This window comes from Plasmodium reichenowi, chromosome 13 (genome assembly GCF_001601855.1).
Source record: "Plasmodium reichenowi strain SY57 chromosome 13, whole genome shotgun sequence".
Lineage (NCBI taxonomy): Eukaryota > Apicomplexa > Aconoidasida > Haemosporida > Plasmodiidae > Plasmodium > Plasmodium reichenowi.
This window is the reverse complement of record NC_033658.1, coordinates 995,711-1,011,164: the sequence shown is the minus strand read 5'-3', so window position 1 is coordinate 1,011,164 and position 15,454 is coordinate 995,711. Positions and strand designations below refer to the sequence as shown.

Here is a 15,454-nt window from a genome sequence, read left to right as displayed (position 1 = left end):
AAAAAAAAAAAAAAAAAAAAAAAAAAAATACATGAATTTATTACATATGTATATTATATATATATATATATATTTATTTATTTATTCAAACTTATATTTACATATATAGTATGTTCATGCATGAAAAATTATATGTAGAAGTATAATAAAAAAATAAATAAAAATATTAATATTGAATTAATTAAAAAATATACAGTAACTATATAGAGAATGCTGTTGAACCCATACATATCGAGATATACCACATCGAAAAAATATATATATATATATATCATAAAAGATAGTTATGCATACATGTAATTATTATATCTTTATTATTATTATTATTATTATTATTATTATTATTATTATTATTATATTTTTAACCTTCATCAGGTATAAATCGGTTCATCAAATGAGGTATTTTATGGGGATTTTTTCCCCAAATAATACATATATATATATAGAAATGATAATTTTATAATTAGATTATTTTATAGAATGATTTTCCTCTTATAAAAATATACATATAAAAATAATAATATATTTTATATATATTGATTGTTACATAATTATAAAATAAATAAATATATATATATAGATAAAATTTATAAAAAGAGTTTAGTTCTTCTTTTCTTTAAATTTAAAACAATATTATATATATATATATATATATATGATTATGATAAAAAAAAAAAATATTGTTCAAATTTTCTTAAACAATTTATGAATGGAAATTATATCTACTTCTTAAATGTTAAAATAACACGATTCACTTTATTCTATTTTTTTTTTTTTTTCATCATCTTTTTATTTATTTATTTATTTTTTTTTTTCTTTCTTTTTTCTATAAACCTATATTTATATATATTGATTTATATATGTGGATCCTTAGAAGCATATTATTATTTTTGTAGATTAATAAGGAAAAGTTAATATATTTTTTTATAATAATAAAAAAAAAAAAAAAACATATATATATATATAAATATATATATATATATATATATTATTTATAATACTCCTAACTTTTGTTATTTTAATTTTTTTCTTTTCTAAGGAGGAAAAATATCAATATTTCTATAAAAAAATTATTTTTTGTTTAAATGTGTTACTAGGTTTTTTTTTCCTTTTATGAATATCATATATGAAGGTGTACGATTTATTATATAAATCATATATAACATGTATTTATATATATGTAAACTTATATCTGTATATATAATAAATCATTTCAACAAATGGATCCTTCTCATAAAGACTATTAGATATAAAAAAAATAAAAAAAAAAAAAAAAACAGTAGCAAACATATATTTGCATATTGTTATAGTATTATAACATCACCTTAATTTTCCTTATATCCATAATCCATATTTTATATGATTATATGAAAAATTATGAGACTTTTTTTAATCAAACATATATGCTTTTTTTTTTCTTTTTTTTTTTTTTTCCATTTTTTAAAAATAATTTACCACCATAAATATATAATGATAAAATGTGATAATAAAAGGATAATAAGTGAAATCATTTAATTGTAATATTTATATAATATTTTTCAATAATTTTATATTTTTTCTCTATCTATATATATATATATATATATATATTTATGTATATATTATAATTTTATGGAAAAAAAAAAAAAATGTAATATCGGGGGGTTCAAATTAAAAAAAAAAAAATATATATATATCTTATATAAATAAAATTCTCCATTTGGTACTTATAAATTTCAAAATATTTTTATTAAAAATATAATTTATTAAACTTATTATTTCAAAAATTTTAAATAAAAAATTAAAAAATTAAAAAAAGAAATTGAATTAAAAATTAAAGCTCATATGCTCATTTGTCCTTATAAGAAAATATTTATATATATATATATTATATTTATTATTTTTCTTTTTTACGGAAAGCTATAAAAAATGTATAAATATTTTTCAAGTGCACACTTTATATTTACGATTTATTGTAAAAAAAATAGAAGAAAATTCTTATAAATAAGTATTTTTTGAATTCATGAAGAACGTTTTTAGATATATATATATATATATATATAATATATGTACATATTTTTTCTTTTAATTTAAAATTTTATTTATTTTTATGGTAATAATTATAATGTATATAAAATAAGAATATAAAATTATAAAATACATATATATAATATATATATATAAATATTTATGTATAAAATAAATATTTGATAAAATGGTTAAACGTTTTATTAATATTTCTACATCTTTGCCTTTTCTGTTGAAGGTGAGAACAAGCATTATCTTTTAGAAAACATAAAAGACGTTCATTTCATCTAATAAAACAATTAATAAAAAATTTGTTTTTTTATATACTTTATTAAACTTTAATTAAATAAATATGTATACATTAATTTTTATTATAGAATAGGATGTATCATAAGAAAAAGTTTTTCTTTATTCAAGTAATATTTTTAAAATATTTCATGCTATAAAATGGATACACATATATATATATATATATATATATATATATATATATATATATATATGTATCTATTTATTTATTTAATTATTCTTTTTATTTTTAATTTTTATTCATTTTATATGAAAACATAAAAACACACACTCTGTAGCTCGCTTTATACATTTAAAGCATTACTTATTTATATATTTCATTTTTCGTAGGAAAAACATATATGTAATCAACACACACCGTTACATATATACAACGCCACAAAATACTCCAAGAAATCAATGAATCATAGATTGTTTTATATAAATTGGATGTTTGTTTTTCTATTGCTAGATTTTTGTAATGGACATTTAGATATATAAAAGGAATATATGAATAAGGAAAGTTTTGACAATAACATAAAAAAAAAAAAAAAAAAAAAAAAAATAATAATAAATAAGTGAAGCAAAATATAAAAAAATATATATGAGAATATTTTTATAAATAAATACATTTATTCGTATATTATATTTATATCATATTATGCATTATATTCCCATTATTTTCAAATATATATATAATATACATATATTTTATTTTATTTTATTTTATTTTTTATTTTTTTTTTGAGTATGGCCATCATTTGTTTATTGTTATTTCGTTACACTTATATTTTTTTTATAATGCTCTCCATGAGTTTTTGTATATTCATGAATTAATATAAAGATTTATTTATTTCGTCTTACTAAAAAATATTAAAAATACTTGAAAGATTTAAAAGATAAATATAAACCACAAGCTGTCAGTGCAACTAACAAAGCACCAATTAAACCATCAGATGATATTAAATCAAAAAGTAAACTCTTTAAAGCTAAAGCATTACTATTTCTTGCATCGATTTTTAATAAGGCATTTAAATAATTCTTAGCTTTTTTATAATCTCTTAATTTTATATGTGCTATAGCTAGCTGATATAAACAATCTATACGATTATAATTTATAAGTAATAATTCATGTAATAATGAAGAAGCAAACTTTATATTTTTTAAATCTGAAGAACATATTAACAAACAAGCGTAATCAAATTGAGTCTTGGGCATTACGTGATCTACTGATAGTTCCTGAACGTTCAGAAAAAAATATGAACAAGTAAGGTAATTTACAATAAAACAAAATAAATATATAGACACACACACATATATATATGTATGTATGTATGTATGTATTTTTTTTTTTTTTTTTTTTTTATTTACTAACATTTTCATAATCATTCTTTAACCTTTGAAGTTCTATTTTAAGTAATTCTGGACTATCCATTTTCTGGTTTTCCTTACAATTAATTTATAAAAAAAAATATTAAAATAAAAATAAAATAAATAAAAAGATGGATGAAAAGAAAAAAAGAACTATACGTAGAAGACAAAGATAAAAGAAAATAATATTCAAAATGTTAGTAACACAATTGATAATTATTTTGTCATTTTTTTAGATTATATGAATTATTGTATAAATTTTAATTATTACAGTTTTTTACTGAATTTTTTAATAACACATAAATATGAATATATACAAATGTATATATATATATATATATTATAATATTTAATTGCACATAATATAATATATATAATATTTGTATGCAAAATAAATAATTCAATTGTGTACCTAAAAATAAAATTTTTTTTTTCTAATACTAAAAAATTTGTCGTTTATTTTTTATCTTCATTATTTAAATGAATTATGAATTACAAAAAATATATATTTTGTAAATATTAAATTTTTTTTTTTAAGTTTACAATAATATAAAATATATATATATATATTTATATAATATATATTTTTATATGCACATATGCAGTGGTAAAATAAAATTTTATGTACAAATTAACAAAAAAAATAATAAATTAAAAAAAAAAGAAATATATATATATATATATATATGTATTATTTTCAAATGTTAATGTATTACTTTTTTTGTGGAATATACGGTTCACGCGCTGTTCAACTTAAAACATACCGATCTCATATACCATGCATTTTCATCAATACATAATATGCTGAAATGAAAAAAAAAAAAAAAAAATGATATAAAGAAAAAAGGAGAAATATATATATATATATATATCACTATTCTTAAAGAACAAAATGTGTATTTTTTAAATAAATATTACTTATTTTCAATGGTGCAAGAATTCTCGTATATGATAGATACATTTTTCTTCTTATTTTCAAATACACATTTGACGATATTCAAAAATTTGTGATAGTCAACGGCTGACAGTTCTACTGTTATAAATAGCAAGCCTAAAAAATAAATAAATAAATAAATATAAATATAAATATATATATATATATATTTATTTATTTATGTATATGTTTAGAGGGTTACCATTTTTTTGTAAGATATCTGCCATGTAATTTAAAAAGCTGTATATTCCTTTGAAGGTCACAATGTGCCTTTTTCCATAAACACTTATATAAGAGTTTTTTCGGTAGACAATATTACTTTTTATGTTATATATAATTAAATCAAACCTAAAAATATATAAATAAATAAATAAATATATATATATATATAAACGTTTCATTGTTAACAATATATACATTGGCGATGGGAGTGCTTACTTTAAATTGTTTAGGTACATGTTGTTTAGTTCTTCCAAAATGTCTAAATGAAAAAAAATATTAATATATATATATATATATTTATTTATTTATTTATTATTATTTTTATTTTTTTTTTTTTTTTTTTTGGATTGTACCTTCTCTATGTAGAGATGTTATATTATCACATTTATTGAGCTCAATATTTTTGTTGATGTAGTTTGTGTTTTTGACAGAGTCACTTAAAATGATAGATATGTTGTCACTATAATTTGTAGTGTTAATATTTTTTTTTTTTTTTTGAAAAGAAGTGTTAATTATATATTCTCCAACATTTCCATGAACATTTAAGATATTGGATTCATGAAAAATATTTTGTAAGAATTGTCTATCTTGTTTATTTTCTATATGAAATATATCATATGATATGTTCGTTATATTATTATAAAATGTATAACCATTTTCATCATAATTTAATTCAAGATCTGTTCCTTTTATTTGTTCTAAAATATATTCTTTGCCCATTTGAGCTCTTTTTTCTTTTTTACTTATAATTTTTTTACAAAATATATTTTTCGGTGAAAATATAGTTTCTAATTCTTTTTCAAATATATAACTATATTTTTGTATACTTAAATTATCATATCTTATATATAAATGTTTATCAAATATATATACAACAAGTCCAGGTAATGAATCATGAACTGAATTTACAACTTTACAAAAAAGCTTTAAATTTTTTCTAATATGAAATGAATATATATATTCATATAATTTTATATTATATAAAAAATAAAATCTCCTTTTAATACTTTCATATAATTTTTTAATAAAAAATTTATCATTTATTTTTTTTGATATATCTCTATCTATTATATTAATAACAATGTTACTTTTTCGATTTAATAAACCTATACCTATGTATAATTTATTATAAAAATAAACGTTTACAATTTCTCCTGCTTCATACTTACTTAATTCACTAATATTATAAACTTCAAAGTCGTATATATATTTGTGTTTTCTTTTAAGTAGTATATTATATCTATCTTGTGATAAAAATTGTAGATCTCTTTTTTTGTTCACCTCACTATTATAATTCCTACCATTCCTACCATCCCTATTATTATTATTATTATTATTATTATTATCATTATTATCGTGTGTATTATTATCATGTGTATTATTCGTTTTTATTTTTTCATTATTTTTACAATTTTGTATATTACAATTCACATATGTCTCATTCTCATCATCTACACATACATGTCGTTCATTAATTAAATTTTCTTTATTCACAATATCATCTTTATTATTCTTAACTATTTGTTCTTTATCTTCTTCATGCGTACTAGAAATTGTGTCCGTTTGGTTATACTTTTTATCCTCATATACATTTTCATAAATCTCGTGCGCCGTCTCCTTTTTTAAATTTTGTACATGATCAAGAATAATTTGGCTTTCATCATGATTATTATTAGACTTTTTATCAATGATTATATCTGTTATTAATGGTTTTAAAAATACATTAACTCTATTTTCGTAAACACTGTTAAAGCTGATTTTTTTATTACCTATAAGTCTCATCTCTTGTAAATCTAAAAAACTTGGTAAGTCATTATCATTACAAGCAGTCTTATTTATTTTTAAACATTCAGCATTTGAGGAAAATGTACATTTGGTAAAATTGTATGGTATTGTTTTTTGATACCTTTTTTTTTTATTATAATTACACTTTCTCTTTAAATGCTCGCCATAAAACCTGGGGATTATTTTATGTACGGACTTAACCATCATACAAGAAACATATGAAATATGTATGTATATTATGGGTATAATATTTATATATAAGTATATTTCTTCATCTATATTATATATATAAATATATAAATATATATATATATATATATTTTTATTTTTTATTTTCTTCCCCTTGACGTAATAGTGTAATATAATGTATTCGGCAATTTCTTTAAACAGTAACGTAGGGAAAAAAAAAAAATATATATAAATATATATAAATATATATATATATATATATATATATATATATTATATTATATATATTTATGTGTACCCTTATTTATTTCATTTTACAAAAAATCAAAATATTTAAAAACTGTAGAATTTGAAAGTTTATATTTAATGCAACAAGTTTTTCCTTTTTGTTTTTATTTTTAATAGAAAAAGAAATAAAAATAAAATGTATTTTTTTTATTAATATGTAAAAATAAAAATGTTCATATATATGTTATTTAAAATGGAACATTTTATTTCTACCCAAAAAAAATAAAAATAAATGAATATATATATATATATATATATATATATATATATATATATATACAACACACATGTAATATATCACAACATAAATGTATAAATATATGAATAAATATATGAATAAATATATGAATAAATAAATATATACATATATATATATATTCCAGTTTCACAAAAAACAAAAGATGAAATCAATTTGTTACGAGGAGTAACATTTTTTTGTTATACTTTTGTAAGAGCTTAATATTTTTGTTGGCTTCTTTTAATTGTACTTTTGTTTTACAGTATTCATAAAAAATAAGTGATGGATTTGTTGTGTATGCTTTTTTAATAAACGTGGAGATTGTGATTTTTTCTTTTAATGCGATGTTTAGATTTTGCTTTCCCGTTAGTATAGTCCATATTTTATTTATGACATGTTTTTTAATATTTATATGTAATTGTTTAAAAACAAAAATAAAATCATCAATTCCTATTTCTTTTTTTTCATTATTACATTTAAATATATCGAAAACCATAAGTTTTAAGTATGTGTCAATTGAATAATCATAAGAATTATGATCACTTCCATAATCAAGTGTATTCATTTTATTTAAAGAAGAAAATTTGTTTAAGTATTTTGAACTCTTTTTGTTTTCTGCATTTTTCTCTTCATGTAATTTATTATTAAAACGAAAATTATTAAAACGAAAATTATTAAAAGAATCATTATTATTAACATCTTGATTATTAATATTATTATTATATGAGCTGTTTATATTATTATTATGTAAAACCTTCTGGTTATTATGTATATCTTTTTTCATATTATATTTCTCATTTTCTGAATCGATATCATCAAGGTGACACATTTTCTTTTTTGTTGTACAATCATTAATATTCATGGTACTCCACATATTTTTTATCAACCTTTTATTATTTATATTATAACTACATGATTTGGATAAATTGTTTTTTTCTTTTATTTCTTTATATTTATTATTTTGATAATATATCTTAGAGAAAAAATTTAATTCCATTTTTTGCCACATATGAAATAATACACTCATATATTTATTATCTATATCTAATAAAGGATAATTTATTATATAGTTTATATTATGATTAATAGGATTATTATTTTTAAAAGTTGTAAAATTAGTATTCGATATGGATGTATTATATGATAAGGATCTGAGTTCTGTAATATTATTATTACTATTATGACTCTTTATATTATTATTACTATTATGACTCTTTATATTATTATTACTATTATGACTCTTTATATTATTATTACTATTATGACTCTTTATATTATTATTATTATTATAACTCTTTATATTATTATTACTTTTATTTTTATTCCCATGCTGTATATCCATAAATGATGATGTATGCACACCTTTATTTATATGATTTTCCTCTATATTTATATTGTCAAAGAAGAAAATATTTTCACAAGTAGTTGTATTTAAGTAATGAATATTATTATTTGATGATATATTTAATATTATTTTATTTAATATTAATAAAAATTGTTCATAGTAATATTCATAATTTATGCCTATATTTTGTTTAAATAACATACTTAAATGTTGATGTATTATATCAATATTTATATTATAATTTTTTTTAAAAAATATATTCTTATACAAATAATTCTTTAAACTTTTTTCTTCAAATGTATTTAAAAATTCATTACTATTAATAAGAAAATTACCCAATTTCATATGTTCATAAATTATTTTTAAAACATATTTAGCGTAATTTCTTTTTTCATCAAATAACCATATTTTATTATCATTATTTAATATTGTTTTCTTATCTTCATATATACAGATAATATTGGGTATCATATGTGCATTATAATTATATTCTAATATTTTCAACATAAGACTGTATAACATCTCTCTATCGTTTTCCTTTATGTCCATTTCGTCCTTTTTGTTTATATCATTATATTTTCCTTTTTTCTTTTTTTTATCCTTATAATTCGATACAGTCCTTTCTCTTTCATTACTTGTATAATATTCATCCCAGTAGCTGTAATAATATTTATTTATTACACTACATATATGTGATGTATGAGAATAGATCACACGTTTATTATTTTTTATGTGCTTATTATCATCATCATCGTTATGTATGTTTTTTCCTACGTTTATATTTTTTCCTATGTCTACATCCTTGTCTTCATTACTATTTTGTACTTTCTTTTCATCATCCTTAGACATAGTAGGTATTACACAATAGGATACCCCATCTAATGTATTAACATTAAATACGGAATATATGTCGTGAAACTTAAAAAAGGAAAATATTATAAATCGTATAATTTTTTTCATATAATAAATTTCTACAAACATTTTATATATTTTATCTAAATCTTTTTGTGCTTGTATAATATTCAACATTTTATCTACTGACTTTTTAAAAATATCAAATAAATGTACGTAAACATCTAAAAAGGATGTATTCTCTTCATTTTTATAAAAATTATTTATATCATGTAATACATGTTTAATATATATTAAACTATCGGTGCACGAATTTATATCATTTTTCCTTAAGGAACAATTAACTTCATTAATGCTTTTGCACATGTGACATAATATTAAGAAAAGATCACTAGAAAAGGATACTTCAAAAAAGGTTAATACATCTTCTATATGTTCATCATGTTGTTTGTTTATAATATTGTTTGTTACATTATCTGTTTTGTTTTTTATTTCCATATCTGTAAATAATATATTTTTATTTATAATATCGCCACTATGATTGTATTCTTCACCATGGTCATTTATATTATCATTATTTATATTATCATTATTTATATTATCATTATTTATATTATCATCATTTACATTATCATCATTTACATTATCATCATTCACATCACCATTCACATCATCATTTACATCATCATTTACATCCTCATTTACATCATCATTTACATAATTTTTAATATTCTTCACATCTCTATTTTTATTTTTCATATTAATACATTCTTGCTCCTTAAATATTTGTTCATCACCCATAATTATATTAGTATTAGTTTTATTTGTTTGATTATTATATTTTTTAAATTCCTTTGTGTCCTTACATAATGTTGATGATGTATTCATATTTATATTATCCTTTGTAGAGACCTTATAAAGAAGAGTGTTTTTTAAGTGATGAATATCGAGATATATAGTACTTTTCGTTATATATTCATTTATATAAGAAATATTTGTATGTATAAACATAATATCTGTAGATATAATATTTAAATATATTAAAATATTAGAAATTTTTATATTGTTATCATTTTTTTGTTCTTTCATATTAAATATTGCTTCATTTATAATATCAATATTTTTGGTTATATTATATGTTTTGTTTAATATTTCTATATATATAGATGAACCTTTTCTATTACATACCTTATTTTTATTATCATTATCTTCTTTATTATGATCTCGAATATGTAAGACATTATTTATTTCATTTAACTTATCATATAACTCTTGGTTTGATTTTTCTAATTCTATACACAAATTTTTATAATGAACCATTTCTTTTTTTATTTGTTTATTTCCTTCTTTATTAATTTCATGTAATGCTACATTATTTTTCTCATATTCTATAACTAAGAGTTCTAAAAATATATATTCTTTTAACAAATCTTTATATTGTATTTTTAATTTATCAATACTTATATGATTTATATCTTTTAATATTTTTTCATAATGTCTCCATAAAAAATTACAGTTTAAATCATTTTTAAATTCATCTTTATTATTATGATCATTATAAGTATTCGTAATATTATTTTTTTTGTCATAATTCTTTTTATTCGTATTATCATTTTCTTGTATGCTTATGAACTTATCATTTTTCTCTTCTATAAATATATTCCAGCTATCATTAAACGTGTTTGAATTTTTATCATGATGATCAAAAACATTTTTTAATATATTTTTATCAACATTTAAATATAAATATTCATTCATATTATCATTATAATATCCTTGTGGGCTATTTTTATTGTTTTTCATTTCGATGTCTTTATTATGATTCATAACTATAGATGACTTATTTATATCATCTTCTTTTCCTAATAATTCCAGATTCTTTAATTTTAATAAATTATTTTCTTCTTTTATTTTCTTCATTTCAATTTCCAAAATATGTATATTATTTACATACATATCTATATCCTTTTTTAATACAATTTTATTTTCTTTAATTTCTTTCATCTCCTCTTCTTTTTTAATAAGAATATTTTTCATATTATTTCTTTCTTCATTTATTATATTCTCATCATATTTATTTAATAGTTCATCATATTCTTTTTTAATTATATCCAATTCGTTTTTCAATTTTTCGTTTTCTTTTCTTTCTTCATTTATTATATTCTCATCATATAATATATTTTCTTCCTTATATATTAGAATATCGTTTGTGTTATTTATTTCTATTTCTAATTTTTTTTTTTCTTCTTCTAATTTTTTTTTTTCCTCTTCTAATTTTTTTATTTTATCTATATTATCATTTTGTTCAGTCATATAATTTGATTTATCTATTTTTAGCGCATCTACATTATTTTTTAAATATTCTATTTCTTGTTTATCACTTTCTTTTTCTTTTATAAGTTGATCTCTTTCTTGTATGACGTGTTCATGATATTTTTTTAATTCTTCATTTTTCTCTTCTAATGAGTTATTTAGTTTGTTTAATATATTGTATTTATTTTGTAGATCATCATATTTCTTTGTTATATTTTGAAGATCCGTTAGGTTATTACAACATTGATTTTGTAGTTCGTTACATTTATTTGTTAATGTGTCATTTTGTTTTTGTATCTTATCTTTTTCGTCTTTTAAAATATCGTATTCGTTTTGTATAACACCATTTTGTTCTTTTAAAATATCGTGTTCGTTTTGTATAACACCATTTTGTTCTTTTAAAATATCGTATTCGTTTTGTATAGCATTCATTTGTTCTTTTAATATATCGTATTCGTTTTGTATAACATGCATTTGTTCTTTTAATATATCGTATTCGTTTTGTATAACACCATTTTGTTCTTTTAATATATCGTATTCGTTTTGTATAACACCATTTTGTTCTTTTAAAATATCTTGTTCGTTTTGTATAACACCATTTTGTTCTTTTAATATATCGTATTCGTTTTGTATAACATTCATTTGTTCTTTTAATATATCGTATTCATTTTGTATATTATCTCTTTCTTCTTTTAAAACCTTTATAGAACGACTTATATACTGTAAAATAGTAAACTTATTAGACATATTATCTTCAATAAATGCTTCGTCGTTTTTTATATTTTCTTGAATATCGTCACAGTTTTTTGTATTCACCATGGAGATATCTTCTTCTTCTTTAAATTCTTGGGGTTCTATATTATACACGTTTTCGTTTATGTCTTGATTATTTACCATATGAATGTTCGACAAGACAACATTATCAGAAATATTTTTATGGTCACAAGGAATATTATGACCATCTTCATTATTATTATTATTATTATTTATTTTTTTATTATTTTTTATAATATTATTTTTTCTTTCGTTACTTTTTAGTGTAAATAAAATATTTTGCAAGAGCTGTTCTATTTTAGTTTCTTCCTTTTTAACACAATTATCCAAAGATAATTTATTTTGTTTATTCATATCGTCACATAATGTAGAATTACTATTAGATATACAAATTTCGTTTTCATTTTCTACATGTTCATATGTAAGTTTAAATTCTTTCGTTGATGCATTTGGAGTAATATTAATATTTTGTTCAGAACTTTTATTTTTTAATAAATTATTATTATTATTATTATTATTATAATATAAATTTGTATCTTTTTCTTTCTTTAGAATTTTCTCATTCAAATATTTTGTTTTTACTTTACATAAATTTTTTTCTTTATTTTTCAAATAAACATTTTCAAAGGACACATGTCTTACATCTTCTAACAAATCATTATATAAAATATTTTGATCATTGTAATAATTTTTATCTTTTAAATCGTACATATTATTCATTGAATTACTCATATGATTTTTTATTATGTTCTTATTTCCTGTTCCATGTGAATTATCATAATAAATTTCTTTTCTTTGTGTGGGATCGTTTGATAAATTAACATTATGATGATTAACAAGATCATCATCATTTTTTTTATTATTATTATTATCATCATTATGATGATTAACAGGATGATCATCATTTTTTTTATTATTATTATTATCATCATTATGATGATTAACAGGATGATCATCACTTTTTTTATTATTATTATTATCATCATCATCATTATGATGATTAACAGGATGATCATCATTTTTATTATTATTATCATCATTATGACGATTCACAGAATTGTGATCACATTTTTTATCATCCACATTGTGCAGTATCTCATATTCTTCCTCTTCATGTTTAGATTTATCTTTAATCTCGTCTTTTATATTGTTAATTTCATCGATCTCCCCATTTTGATTATGTTGTATATTATTAAAACTTTTTTTTGAATAATTATTTTTCTGCATTATTTCATATTTAGGAATTATAATATTTGTGAAATTTTTTGTTTGATCACATATATAATTTTCTTTATTTATTTTACATTTTTCATTACTTTTACTTTTTTTTTTTTTTTTATTTATTTGTATATCTCCATCTGAAAAGTTTATATATATATTTTTATTTTTATTTTTATTTTTATTTTTACTTTTGCTTTCATTTTTGTTGTTATTATTGTTTATATTGTTCGTCTTCATATCCTTCTTCTTTTCTTTTATACTATTCTTATTTTTAATAATTTTATCAAGTTCATTTGAGAAATAGTCTACATAATAATCGTCATTAATGTATTTATTCAAAAGATTAATTTTGTTTTTTCCCTTCATATAATTTTTGGTATTACATTCTGATGTATTACTATATATAGACGATGAAGAATATAAATATTTAATATTAAAGTCGTTATCCTTTTGCATAATTTCATTCGAGCATTTATCATAGTTACATTGTATTTTTATATTATCGGTATTTTTATAAGTATTTTCCTGCGATGATAGATTTTGAATGTTATTACTTTGTGTATGTTTATGATCATCATTATTAACATTAAAATTAACATTAACACTAACATCATTGGTTGTATCATTATTAACATTAACATTAACACTAACATCATTTGTTGTATCATTATTTTCATCAAAAATAATAGTATTGTCTTTTTTTTCTTCCGAAAATTTATAATCCTGCTCCTTCCTTTTTTCTTTTTTTTCATTTAAAGAGATATTTATTTTCCCCTCCTCTACATTTACATTATAATCATTTTTCCTATTTATTCTTGTATATATATTATGTACATTGTGTAAATCTATATCTTTTGAATTATCTAAGGTATAACTAAAATTATTCAACAAACTTATACTTTCATAAGACATTTTCAAATCATCCATACTATCTACATGTATTATTGAACTATCATCATCATCGTCATCATAATTATAATTATAATTATATCCTTTTCGAGAATTCAAAGAATAATCAAGAATATTATTTTTTCCTGACATGTTCAAAAATTCATTATCCACATAATTTTTATGTGTACATTTTTTACTTTTATGACTAGGCATTATATCGCTATTTTCATACTTATTATCACAAAGAATATTCTTATTTTTATTTATACTAGTATTGTTTTGTTTATTAATATTTACATATAAATCATCATAAGATGAAGATAAGATATTTTTACTTTTTTTAATTCCATAGAATACTGGAACTGTATTTGAATATGTATCATTATATGTTTCGTTATGAATATAATTATTATCATATTTATTTTTATCAACATAATTATGTAAATTTTCTTTTTTTTTTATTTTCTTTTTTTTTTGTTTTTCTTCATGTATATCCTTTAAAATTTTAGAGGCTAAGTAAAGGCCTCTTCTAATATTATTTTTTGTGTGCTTCTTTTTTTCGAGATCTGATGCGTATTTTTGAGACTTGTGCGCATATGTTTCTTTAACGTTATATGAAAGGACCTTACTTTTTTCATCATCATAATAATCATATGAATAGTTTATATTGTTTGTACTGTTCATATTGTTCATATTGTATGTATTAATTTCTTCCATTTTTATTTCCTTACTCATA

At 18.8% G+C, this 15,454-nt stretch overlaps 4 protein-coding genes across 4 annotated transcripts in view; 1 reads left to right on the top strand and 3 right to left on the bottom strand.

The window, feature by feature from the left end:
• Positions 1–2,194: 2,194 nt before the first annotated feature.
• Positions 2,195–2,796, top strand: PRSY57_1324700 (hypothetical protein; the record flags this gene model as incomplete). Its single annotated transcript, XM_012909183.1, has 3 exons — positions 2,195–2,245; positions 2,385–2,423; positions 2,647–2,796. 3 exons carry the CDS (start codon positions 2,195–2,197, stop codon positions 2,794–2,796), a joined length of 240 nt encoding a protein of 79 aa, XP_012764637.1.
• Positions 2,797–3,168: 372 nt separating this feature from the next.
• On the bottom strand, positions 3,169–3,730 carry PRSY57_1324600 (mitochondrial fission 1 protein, putative; the record flags this gene model as incomplete). Its single annotated transcript, XM_012909182.1, has 2 exons — positions 3,169–3,534; positions 3,671–3,730. The coding sequence occupies 2 exons, from the start codon at positions 3,728–3,730 to the stop codon at positions 3,169–3,171; spliced, it is 426 nt and encodes a 141-aa protein (XP_012764636.1).
• Positions 3,731–4,403: 673 nt separating this feature from the next.
• PRSY57_1324500 (hypothetical protein) lies at positions 4,404–6,811 on the bottom strand (the record flags this gene model as incomplete). The annotated part of the gene is made up of 5 exons (XM_012909181.2): positions 4,404–4,470; positions 4,585–4,717; positions 4,803–4,948; positions 5,039–5,081; positions 5,176–6,811. The coding sequence occupies 5 exons, from the start codon at positions 6,809–6,811 to the stop codon at positions 4,404–4,406; spliced, it is 2,025 nt and encodes a 674-aa protein (XP_012764635.2).
• Positions 6,812–7,491: 680 nt separating this feature from the next.
• Positions 7,492–15,454, bottom strand: part of PRSY57_1324400 (hypothetical protein) — a gene marked incomplete at both ends in the record, with an annotated part of 10,257 nt that continues 2,294 nt past the window's right edge. The window contains one exon of the mRNA XM_012909180.2: positions 7,492–15,454. This exon is cut by the window's right edge and continues 2,294 nt beyond it. Coding sequence (XP_012764634.2) covers positions 7,492–15,454 — 7,963 coding nt within the window.